This window comes from Garra rufa, chromosome 12 (genome assembly GCF_049309525.1).
Source record: "Garra rufa chromosome 12, GarRuf1.0, whole genome shotgun sequence".
Taxonomy (NCBI): domain Eukaryota; kingdom Metazoa; phylum Chordata; class Actinopteri; order Cypriniformes; family Cyprinidae; genus Garra; species Garra rufa.
This window is the reverse complement of record NC_133372.1, coordinates 32,384,355-32,397,453: the sequence shown is the minus strand read 5'-3', so window position 1 is coordinate 32,397,453 and position 13,099 is coordinate 32,384,355. Positions and strand designations below refer to the sequence as shown.

At 37.7% G+C, this 13,099-nt stretch overlaps 1 protein-coding gene across 1 annotated transcript; it reads right to left on the bottom strand.

The window, feature by feature from the left end:
• Positions 1-106: 106 nt before the first annotated feature.
• Positions 107-5,597, bottom strand: tac3b (tachykinin precursor 3b). The gene is made up of 7 exons (XM_073851988.1): positions 5,486-5,597; positions 5,289-5,401; positions 1,132-1,225; positions 883-915; positions 725-778; positions 375-435; positions 107-291 (listed from the first exon to the last, which is right to left on the bottom strand). Exons 2-7 carry the CDS (start codon positions 5,385-5,387, stop codon positions 273-275), a joined length of 360 nt encoding a protein of 119 aa, XP_073708089.1. The 5' UTR covers positions 5,388-5,401; positions 5,486-5,597; the 3' UTR covers positions 107-272.
• Positions 5,598-13,099: the final 7,502 nt, after the last annotated feature.

Genomic DNA, 13,099 nt, shown 5'->3' with positions numbered 1-13,099 from the left:
TGAATAAAATAGTATAGTTTAAAACATATTAAATAAGCATATGTTACAATCAATAAGGTATGAGCATACTTTAGTCTTCCTACATCCTTTGTGTGATTTGAGTCTGGTGTGTTCTGTACTTGGAAATCTTATATGACATATAAAAGACAAAATATACTTCAATGAACACACTGACAATAAAATTTACAGCTTTTTTTTCTCATAGTTATGTTACTGTTTCCTTTAGAAAGGCAGAATTGCATGGCAGAGTTCTTGACAGATGAGATCAGGCTTCATACACCACAGCAAAACCTTCATGAAAAAAAAACAATCAAATAAAATTATGTAGAAACCTTTTACTATGTTGATCATCAGCAACATTCTCAGATTCTCACCTCAGCCTTCTGTCCTTTAAGAAAATGTTGCCTCTTCTCTGTCCTCTCCAAGCAGGAATAGCTGGTAGTCAAAATATAATGCAAGACCAGGTATTTTTTTAGTATATTTATATACTACAATTCTCCACAGTGGCCACTAGAGGTCAGTGTATTCACTGCAGGGGTTTCATTCTTCTGCACTTTGCAAATTTTGCCTGCTAAAGCATTGTAGCCAGGGTTGCTTACGCATGGTTACATAAATATAGACAATTAATAATAAGTTAACTTCAAATTATTAAAATGTCCTATTTCCAATTTACTCTAGACAAATACATATTGACCACTGTTTCCATCTCCTATCACAGACTTACCAGACATTGTGTTTCTCCGTCCCAACAGTCCAATAAAGATGTCATTCATATCAGCTACAAAAGAGCAAAGAGAAAAATCTAATCAAGCTCTGATGTGACTTTAATTAAAAATATGTGCATCATACTAAAGTATGTTAATGAAGGAAACTGGAACTTACGTCTGAATTGTGAATTTGTGTCACGATTTGTTCCTGTGAAATAAAAATGACTAATAAAACCAAGATAAAATGCCCTTGATCTTGAAGGTTCACAGTTCTGTTATTTACTCATCCTCACGTTGTTTGAAAAACTTAATGATCATATTTTTCTGTGGAACAACATGGAGGCGAGTAAATGATGGCATTTTTATTATTCATCTTGTGTACTTTTAATGACATTAAAAGGATTTTTTAATCTCTGTGTCTCACCTGCACTCCTCCTGCCCATTAGACCGATGAAACTGTCATAATCGATATCATTATATCGTTTCTCATTGCGCTCAGACTGCGGGTCGCTGTTGTCCTGTATACACAAACAGAATAGCAAATAAAAGTCTGACGCACTAATGTGAATGACTCAGTAACATGAAGATTTCAGACTGTGATGATCGTTAAAGTTAGGCTGTAAAAACAACTTAAGTCAAATCATCAGGGAACTGTTTTGAAAGCTGATTTTACAACACAATAAAACAATTTTAAAAAGCAGTGAGAGATATATAGTTTTAGATTGCACACATTTTTTTTCAACGTTTGTCTGTGTGTGTAGGAACCTGCATGTGTGTAGTTTGCTAGTGTGCACACATGACTAAATCTCTGTTTGAGCCCATATTTAACAGTCAGAATCACATTAATGGGGCCATTAAGGTTTTAATGGAGTCATTATGATTCATACTAGTCATCTCCATACATTCTCTCAGTATCTGTTGCCTTTTTGAGTGGCCATATTCCCAGTATGCATAAAACAGCAGAATATTAAATGTGACCCTGGACCATGAAACCAGTCTTAAAGGAACACTCCACTTTTTTTGGAAATAGGCTCATTCTCCAACTCCCCCCGAGTTAATACGTTGATTTTTACTGTTTTGAAATTCATTCAGCCGTTCTCCTGTTCTGGCGATATCACTTTTAGCATAGCTTAGCATAAATCATTGAATCCTATTAGACCAGTAGTATCACGTTCAAAAATGACCAACGAGTTTCGATATTTGTCCTATTTAAAACTTGACTCTTCTGTAGTTATATCGTGTACTAAGACCAGCGGAAATGTAAAGATACGGTTTTCTAGGCCGATAAGATTAGGAACTACACTCCCATTCCGGCGTAATAGTCAAGGAAGTTTGCTGCCGTAACATGGCCGAAGCAGGCGCAGTAATACCACACAGCACATGTGCAAATGTTTACTTCCGTCAACATATCCAACGTGCATGCACAGCACAGACAGCGTTCCTCGCCATGGAGACATTTGTGAGAGACGATTTAGAAGATATTTACTTTGGTGCAGATCCTAAACCGTATCAATTTGAACCAGAATTCACTGAAGCTAAGGTTTTGGTACGCGAAAGACAAGAAAGTGTGTCTGAACTGCCTGGGACAGAAGGGATGAGGAGAGCAGATTCGCGCTGGTGGGGCTTGCCAACCCATGCCAACTAAAAGTGAGTGCCTGTGTTGTCGCGAGTGGGACCAGGTATTGCCATCGATGGCAAGGGTGGATCTACCTGATGAGGAAGTGTCAGGTCGCAATATCCGAGGACTTGGATGCAATGCTGCATCCTGCAATAGTCGATTTTTTTTCCGGTTTGACAAAATAAACTAGAAAAAACGTCACACGCCAAGTGGACCTAATGGCCAGCTGTCGCAAGAGTAAGTTATTCCTGCTACATTATATAATATAAAGATTTTAAATGCATACTGTCAGTTTGCATTTTCAGGCTTACATTCATGATGTACACTTTTACTCAAAACTGACTTTAAAACACCACCGACTGTTCGCAATAACTTTCTTTTGCAATCACACGTGGAATTTGGTCATAGCAAATACTAAGCCAACTGTTCGCCCAAACCTAGTCGTCAGGGGTTGCATTTCACAGGTAACGTTAGCAATTAATCATGTTTCACTTACAGCCGTGGGCGATGCTCCTTGTTGTCCTGTCTGTAACGTTAGTTTGAAGATTGTTGGGATCGCAGTGTCCTTTAGACGCCGTGCTGTAGTACCGGTAAAACTATCCAAATAGTCATCTGGTTCAAAATGCTCGGAGCAAACACGCCATTTCTTGATCGTTTCTAACGGTGTTTTGAGATCCATGTACAGAGCAGCCAGCCATTGATTCATTAGTCGAAATTGCTTTTTTTTTTGTGGGAATTCTATGAAAGATGGTAGTAGATTACGTCTTCGACTTACTATCACAGCCCCTTACAATGCACATAACCATAGCTAATCACACACAGGTAAATCCAGCCACTAACAATTTACCAGCTGCAACTCTGACAGCTGCAACAACCGGAATTACACAAACTTAGCACCGGTCACATTGGAAGTTACCTAGCTGGGATCTAATTTCAGGCGCTGTGTGATATTAATGCGCCTGCTTCGGCCATGTTACGGCAGCAAACTTCCTTGACTATTACGCCGGAATGGGAGTGTAGTTCCTAATCTTATCAGCCTAGAAAACCGCTGCTTTACATTTCCGCTGATCTTAGTACACGATATAACTACAGAAGAGTCAAGTTTTAAATAGGACAAATATCGAAACTCGTTGGTCATTTTTGAACGCGATGCTACTGGTCTAATAGGATTCAATGATTTATGCTAAGCTATGCTAAAAGTGATATCGCCAGAACAAGAGAACGGCTGAATGGATTTCAAAACGGTAAAAATCAACTTATTAACTCGGGGGGAGCTGGAGAATGAGCCTATTTCCAAAAAAAGTGGAGTGTTCCTTTAAGTAGCATGGGTATATTTGTAGCAATAGCCAAAAATACATTGTATGGGTTAAAATGATACATTTTTAATGGCAAAAATCATTACGATATTAAGTAAAGATCATGTTCCATGAAGATATTTGTAAATATCCTACTGTATCAAAACTTCATTTTTGATTAGTAATATGCATTGCTAAAACTTCATCTGGATCTGCACCCTCAGATTCCAGATTTTCAAATAGTTGTATCTCGGCCAAATATTGTGCTACTGTAACAATACATACATACAATACATACCATACATCAATGGAAAGCTTATTTATTCAGCTTTCAGATAATATACAAATCTAAATAAAATAAAAAAAGACCCTTATGACTAGTTTTGTGGTCCAGGGTCACAAATGGAAACAGCACACAGCAATAAATTAACAAATTAAACATCTATAGTCTATTATTTAAGTATTTTTGTGAATTTTGTCCTCCAAGCTAAGCTTTTGAGTAAACAAGTGACCCCACAATCAAAATACATTAACATACATTATGCTAGTGGAAAGAAAGGTTAATATATTATACAGGTATTTATATATATACTCATGGAAATATTAGAGGTAGTGTCTCCTCAAAATATTGCACGAGAAAAAAAAATCGTAGTACAAAAATAAAACAACGCCAATATTAAAAAATATAAAAGTGTATAAATCGTTGGTTTTTCTAAAGAAACATTGTCCAACAGCGACACCAGCAGGTACAGCGGGACTCCGCGTCTTTCTCGCCTCCCTTGAGACCATTGGTTTTTTAACAGACACCGAGGAAAGTCACGTGAGAGGAGGCAATTGCAATATGATTGGATATGACAGCTTATGATCGGCTGTGATTGGTTCACACGGTAAATCCCACCTCTTGTGTAGTGCAAATCGCGAATCAGTCTGATTGAACAATAAAATGGCGTTGATGGAAGACTAATTTAAAAAAGTAAGTAAACAACTCACACACTTAGATTTAACCACTTTGTTTCGTAAAAATTAGACTCAAAATAGTGTGAAAACATTATCTGTGAGAAAATCTCCATGAGTAATATTTACTGAGCTTTGATGACTGATGAAATTCAAAAATAGTTAAAAATTATCTATTAAAAATAATGGCTTAGTTCACAAATAAAATATATTGTATAAACTGTCACTGCTTTCAGTTATTATTTTGAAATAAATGTAAAATGCTTAAAAACACTAACTTGATGAGATTCTAACTTGTGTGTACATTTGATTAAAAAAAACAACAACTTTGAGGACTTTGCCTCCTCATTTCAGAAAATCACCGCACACTGATAAGATAGATAGATAGATAGATGTGCACATTTCTGTAAAAAGAAAATTACTACAGCGTTCATTATGCTATTGTGGACAAATCTATATAAGAACGTAATATATATTTACATAAAAAGTATTTAATTTAATTTTTGATGAAAAGTAATGAATCATTTATTATTATTATTATTTTACCACAGGAGACGTTGGAATATTTAGTATGCTAATATTAACTTTTATTAAGTGTGACAACTAGCCCACATTAAACTCTAAGGCACAAAGCGCACCTTTTAATCTTATAGAGCAAGTCCGTCTAACAAACGGACAATAGCTTTTTAAAAGTGTCGTTTAACGTGTACTTACCCTGAATGACGGATAGTCGAGCTCACTGCGCGATAGTCCAGGACAAGCGAGCAACAGCAGCACATGAGAGAACAACACGAGCAACCAACCGCAGGACATCCTCAGATCCGCACCTGCACCAAACTTTATTTAGAAAATCTAAATCAAAACGTATTTCTTATGAAGCTAGAATAGTGATACAAAAGAAGTAATAATACCTTTTAAATACACTGAGATGAGCTGGTATTCAGGAGGATGCTGTTCAGGTTCTTCTGTCTTTACAGATCTGTAAAGACTCGCAGGTGCGCGCGTTCCTTTATTTGTAGCGTTCGCGCGCTCCGCTCCCACAAGCTCGGGCAAGCTGGCTCTCCAATACGAACCAAATAATGATGCTAACATATCCTAGTGACGCAAAGTCATTAACACATAGATCCTTGACGTATTTGTGCGGTCAATTATATTACTACTGAACTCACACCTTATCTTAGTCTCTTGAGTTTCACATCATGTAAAATTCAGTCCAAGACCTGTGTTTTTTATTTCTGTGAGATTTGTGAAGCAGTGATTAAGCAGAAAATTTGAAGCTTTAGAATCTATTTTATAAAGAAACAAGATGGCAAATGGACAAGGTTATTTGCATTGCGTTCTGGTTTACACACTAACTCGTTTAAAGTGAGTGTGTAAGTTTAGCAGATATTTGATTCCGAAAGACACGTGTCTGACTGGGTTTAACTCTTATTATTCAATGGGATTATGAGTCATCTATACTGGCCATTGGGTTTACTTCACCTCATTACAGATATGTCCTTCATCAGGACAAAGCTGTCGGTAAGCTATAGAAAAGGTGCTGCCTTGATTAAGATCTGTAGGAGCCTGATTGATGAATGCTTGTGGCTTTAAAGCAAAGCGTAGATTTAACATTTTTAATATATTCTTTCAAATATATAGGCCTATGCATTTATTTAAGAAACAGACATTTGACCTGTTGACCTGTTTAGTCTGTTTCGGTGTGAGGATTGCTTTATATCTCTATTTTTTCTATTTCATACCTGCGTATGACTGAAATAAAATCATGATTGGCTTTGGCAATCAGGTGCCTCCATTCCAAACAGTTCAGTAGTGAATTAGGTGGTATGTTAACGAGCAAAAAGGGAAAAAAATGAATAAATTTGATCAAATTAAGTAAAACACTCACCATGACAACACAGGACCATTTCGTCCTGGAAAAACAGTTAGCCTCCTAGATGTTTCTTTCTTTCTTCAACCCTATTGTTTCTCATGGGGACGTAAGTTATTTTTACCATTTACAAGGAGTATTCTGTGATTTTATTGGCATCCAAATCCAGAATGTCAGTGTTTATCTCTCACCATCCGCGTAAAAATCTCTGGCCGAATTACCTACCGTTTTTTATAGAACAGTTCCAATTCTGTCCTCAATTCTGATTGGTCAGCAGCTGTGTTTTATTCACGATAAATTACAGCTATAACGCTTCACCCAGTGATTCTGTGGATCACTGAGCAACCACCAGGGGCAGACTTAACCAACAAGCGAGGTAAGCGTCCACTTAGGGCCCCGGGGAATCAAGGGGCCCCATCTGATATTGCCGAAACATGTTTGCAAAACAAAATGTAGATACGATGTAAATAAAAGATTCAATGTGCAGTGTAGAGATATTCACCTCAGTAAACAAAGTATTGCGTTTCAAGGCATAATTTGATGCCTTGAAACGATGACTGGAGATGTTCGCTTAATAATAGATTACATTTTCAATTAGTTTCTCGGCAAACCCTACCGTATGCCTTCAGAACACTTGGAATAAGAAATGAGTTGCATGGGATAATTTCATGTTTGTAAAAAGATAGAAAGACACAATTTATTAAAGGCACAAGTGCAAGCATTTTTTAAAATCTTCTTTAGTGATCCGAAAAAAGGTAGCTTAATATGGCTTTAGAACAGCATTAGGTTGAGTCGACTAAATACTGGGTGTGAAGGGATAAATGAACTTTATAAAACGGATAGTTCTATTCCTTGATTCTGATAGGTTGAGCCGCATTCTAAGCTGATGTAAATTACTCTACAAACATACATTTTTTTTGTCTACGTTTGTGCCGCAAATGCTGATGCTGAGAGATAAGCAGATGTATGTGTGTGAGAAAATATCATATATGTTTTTCATTTGAGTTTTAAAGGATGAGGCATGTTACATCGGAACATTCTTTTGCCATTTACTGTTGCTTACAGGAACTGTTTTTTAGTGGAAGGACAGCATTTAACGAACTTGGCCTAATTTTAAAAAAAAAAATCAACATATCAATGCATACACTTTTTTATTTTAATATTTTTTATAGTTTTACAGACATCCACATGAGAAACAATTACCATCCGAATAGGGCTCTCACTTATTGCCTTTTTACACTAGATTTTATTGGCCTCCAGGTTTATTTAGAGTTTAAAATCCTACTAAATGTATTTGCACAGAGAAGCCCTGGACATTTTAGAGCTTAATTAGTTTTTCAAATTATTCTTATTTCTTTCTTTTGATTCCTCAGCAAGCAGGAAAGCTCCTAATGATACACCGACGCACTACATTCCTTATGAAGCCGGATTTGCTGTATACAAGGGATGTGGAGCTGGAAAACAGGACTTTGAGGTGATTAAGTCTGGTTGTTTGAATTAAGAACAAATCATTCCTTCAGTTCTAAACATTTCTATACCATCAAATCAAGTGATTACCTGACGATAGATTGTCAGTGGAACTAAGAAGCGTGAGTTCTTTTAAGACTGATTTGTTCTTGCATTTGTAAGAAAGTGTTGCATGTGTTTGCTGAAGCGGACGTGAAACATTAGAACAGTTCGGAAGTACACCCACACTCACTAGTCCAGTCAGTGCTTCTCAATGGTGAATGACACCTACCATCTTTTGCTTACGCAAATAAAACTCTCACAAACTCTCACACACACACAGACACACACACATAGTGCCTCTCTCTCGTTTTCTTCTTCCTTGAATTTTTATTGTATTTCTGGTCTCATTCAGTCACCAATTATTTATTCACATATTGTGAATCATATTGTTTGTGTTCAGATTACAATGAAAGACTAAATGCAAAGAACTAAAAAAAAACTTCACTATCGTCATTACAATCAATATTTTTTCTTATATTATTTACTTTTCAAATGTGGCGTTTAATGGTGCACTTATTTTTAGTATGTTTTATTTGTTTGCACTCTGTTTCAATTTAATTCACCATTCAGAGGTTGCTTCCGTTCGACCCTCGTCCACCTACTCACACAAACACACCTTTGAGTTTTTAGATCAAGGAGAAAATAGTGGTTGAATGCTTCCTGTGTCCATATTTTAAAAAGAAACTTTGATTGTCTCTCTCATGGTCAGCGGTCATTGAAAGTACAGAGCATTCTTTAGACTTTGCATCCTTATAGAAATCTTATCCCAAGATGACCTCAGTTTCTGAAAACTTTGCAAAGTGGATGAATCACTTCTCATCAAACATACACATGACATGACAATGAGCAGCAGTGCGAGATCGAATTTTTCAATTTTCAGCATAAATTAATCTCATAAATTCAGGAAATGTAACACTGCCAGTTTGCTGCTGGATGCCTTGTACCACATTTTTAAGTCTGGACTGATTTAGGGGACTATTTAAAATAAAAAACAGCATCTAAAACATTTTCTCCATGCCTCTTATACAATATTATGTGTGTGAAAATGAATACATGTGTGAGAAAGGTTCATCCTTTGGTTGATTTAATAATAATGTATTGCCCTGTGGATGCCCCATCCTGAGGCTACTCAAGTTAATTTTGTGTAATCCAATTATAACTACCCAATTAGATCCAATTATGATGAAATAAGATTGCCTCAAGTTCTGTCTAACACATTTGACTCTTCTGTGGCATCCATAATGACAAATGTAAACCGAGGGAGGTATATCTCACACATTGACACACAAAAATCGCCCTTGATTAGTGATATGTTGAGTTCCCCCTTAAGGGTTTATTAACACTTGATATGGTGCTTTGTGTGCAATCACGGCATGTGTGTCACATGTGACTCAAGTGTAAAAATCCCTTTGTGTTTTGGGCCAATAAGTTGGCATGTGAAAATGAGAATCACACTTCTACATATTTCTGCTTGTACCTCACTCCTCCCACCCGTTTCTGTGTTTCTCACTTCAGTGAGAAATGATGGCATTGACGCTGGAGCCATTAGCGGAATTCATTAGGCCCAACGTAATCAGACAACTGTGAGCTGGTCTCAGTATTTCATAAGAGCATCTCTGAAAGCACTACACACCTTGAAGCAGATGGGCTACAGCAGCAGAAGACCAGGAGTGCCACTCCTGACAGCTAAGAAGATGAAACTGAAGCTACAATTTGCACAGGTTCACCAAAATTGGATAGAAGATTGGAAAAAGATTGCCTGGTCTAATTTCTTCTGTGATATTCAGATATAGGGTCAAAATTTGGCGTAAACAACATTAAAGCATGGATCCATCCTGCCTTGTATCAACAGTTTACATAGCTCACTGATAGCTCACTATACTAAATGGCCTCCACAGTCACTAGATCTCAATCCAATAAAGCATCTTTGAGATTTGCATCATGAATGTGCATCTGACAAATCTGAAGCAGCCTTAATGATGTCAATATTGACCAAAATCCCTGAGGAGTGTTTCCAGCGCCTAAAATCTATGCCACAAAAATTTATGGCAGTTCTTTGGGCAAAAATATTTGTGGTCCATTCCCAGCTCCCCACCCAGTGATTTGTTAGATTCTTTGAGCTGACATCCATTTGTTAACGTCATCTATGGAAAATGTTCATCTGGCTAAGCTTTGGCTAAACATGCTGTGACATTTACCAATAATCTAAAACAGGTTTAAATTCTGGTGACTTGTGGTGAGTCTGATTATTACACTGATTACTGAGTCAAAAAAGGGGGGTTTTTGCAAACAGTCATCAAATTTAAAACATTTGACACTTTTTATTTTACAATTATTTACATTACATCCAGCTATTACATCCATGTACCGGAGGAATTGATGGAGAAATGATTACGTGAGAAATGTTGCAACGCCCTCTGTTGGCAATATAATATAGCAGGGTCCAACAGTCCAACATATTTTTTTTCCATTTAAGCCTGGAAATAATAATAATAATAATAATAATAGTAATAACAATGATATGGATAATTAAATAAATAAATATGATTAAACTATTTACTTTTTAAAGGAGAAGTTCACTTCCAGAATGAAAATTTCCTGATAATTTACTCATCCCCATGTCATCCAAGATGTTCATGTCTTTCTTTCTTCAGTCGCAAACAAAGTTTTTTGAAGAAAACTATGAAGGATATAATGAACTTTAATGGCGCCATTGCGAGTCACTCCCGGATAATCAAAAATGGGCAAAGAGGCGGGACGTGGGTGGAGCCGGATGCTGAAACCACACCCACCTAGCGCCACAGTGGTGACAGCAGCGGCAATCCACATGTCACTCAAGTGGCCACGCCCTTAATTATGCAGAACTTTAAGGTTTGGATGAGTTATAAAAAAAAATGGACCCTTCTCACAGTTGTCAGGAAGGGCAAAATTAGCTATATAGACCAGGGGTTTTCAAACCTGTCCTGGAGCCTCCCCTGCCCTGCACATTTTGTATGTCTCCCTTATTAGGCACACCCAATTCAGGTCTTGCAGTCTCTACTAATGAGCTGATGATTTGAATCAGGTGTATTAGATGAGAGAGACAAGCAAAATGTGCAGGGCAGGGGAGGCTCCAGGACAGGTTTGAAAACCCCTGATATAGACCAAAACCACTTTTTGTACCAGGCTGTAAACATTTTTTTTTCTGCTGTAATGTTGGGCAATTTAACATGGGGAGTCTAAGAGTCTCTTGCGGCCTAGTCTCGCGTAGCCAGACCTTCAGACTGACGGCTGAAGGTCTGGAATTCATGGCAGCGTTCATTGGCCAAGGCCCGCCCATAAGACCGTTTGATCGACATGTCAAACAACCAATCACAGTTTGTTTCATTCAGCGTCACGATTCAGTGCGTGGAAATGCCCCCACAACAACAGACTGGCGTGCAACAAGTCAGTCATTGAAATAACCAGCATTGAAAGATAACGAATAAGAGGGAGAACAAGCAGTAAGTCAGTAATTTGTTCCCGAACGTCGCAAATGTGTATAACAACAATAGCGTCTGCATAGTACCTTTTAGCAAAACGCCGAGTAAATCAGTCTGCGCTTTGTTTCCCGGCGGACCGAAAATAAACGTGACACTCGCGTCTCCCGGAATTCCGGTCAAATTCAACTAATCAGATGACGACTTTGACATTCCTGAAGTGTTTCCAGTTAAGTGTACCATATGCATCAGACGTTTAACCAACGTTCCGTGGGCGTGACGTCTGAGGCTGAGACTACTTGCGGCCAGTCGATGAATTGCCGTTTAAGTCGCTTCCAAACAGCTGAGGAATAAAGGTCTTATCTAGCAAAACAATAGGTTAGTATATGCTTTTTAACCATTAGCGCTATCTCTGTAATGTGCATCTTTATGCATAGCGTAATCATGTTGGAAAAATCACATGCGGTTAGTTTTTCGTCTGTGTAGCTACTTAGGTTAAAAAAGGTAGAGTAAGACGAAAAATGCCATCTCATTTTCTCCAACTTCAAAATCATCCAACATCATTGTTTTACCTTTTTTTGTAAAGGGCATTTGAGTTTTTTGCATGTTTACTTTGTAAATGCTGGCCCTTTGCTGGTTTATGCTGGTCCTTTGCTGGTTTATGCTGGTCCTTGACCAGCAACATGACCAGCATTAACCAGCTAAGGACCAGCATAAACCAGCAAAGGACCAGCATTAACCAGCTAAGGACCAGCATAAACCAGCAAAGGACCAGCATTAACCAGCAGCATAAACCAGCTAAAACCAGCATCCCAGCACCAAAACATACCTAACCAGCATATGCTGTTTTTTTCAGCAGGGGGTACTTCCACATACATTATGCATGCATGATTATGTAATATATGAGGTCAAGCTAGTGCAAGACAAGCATTTGTGTTTAAACAGCATATAAATTTTTCTTTTTCTTAGAAAATGACCAATCGTTATGCTAGATAAGACCCTTATTCTTTAACTGGAATTATGTGAAGCTGCACTGAAACTGCAGTTTGGATCTTCAACTCTTTGGCCACCATTTAAGTCCACTAGAGAAAAAACCTTGAATGTTTCCTCAAAAAACCTTAAGTTCTTTTCATTTGGAGAAAGAAAGACAAACATCTAGGAGGAAATTTTCATTCTGAAAGTAAACTTTGCAATTACTTCTTTTTTTATATCTGACTCATCAGTCACCAAAATCAAAATCTGTTTTAGATTATGCAAATATCGGTTTGTCATCTCTGAGTCTGAGCAGATGTTGGGTGTTGTATATTGATTTAAATATGTGATCTGAGCACAAGAATGATCTATAACATGACTAAACCAAGTGGATCCTTGTGTGAGGGTAATGAGCTGTAAGCAAAAACATAAAGTCCTCCGTCTTTTTTATAATCACTTTGCTAAAAATGTATGCATGGGTGCACAATCCTGCTCTCTCTCTCTCACACACACACTGTCACACAGTCTTTCCAGGCATGAAACAAGTATTCTGCAATTTATCTGGGTCACACACAAAGCCCCTGCACCCCTCCATGGTCTTCAAGAGAGAAAGCAGAGAGAGAATGAGAGGAAGAGAGGGGACATGAGGATAAATAAACAAAACGCCCATAGAACACATTGATCCTCTCCACGTGATGTCACATTCATCACTGGGC

What these genes read in the sequence shown, in the direction of transcription:
- tac3b (XM_073851988.1), bottom strand. Translation starts at nt 5,387, where the DNA reads ATGTCCTGCGGTTGGTTGCTCGTGTTGTTCTCTCATGTGCTGCTGTTG. An exon ending in AATGGGCAGGAGGAGTGCAG is followed by an intron (nt 916 to 1,131) that starts GTGAGACACAGA and finishes TTTATTTCACAG; the next exon opens with GAACAAATCGTGACACAAAT. An exon ending in ACGGAGAAACACAATGTCTG is followed by an intron (nt 436 to 724) that starts GTAAGTCTGTGA and finishes TTTGACTACCAG; the next exon opens with CTATTCCTGCTTGGAGAGGA.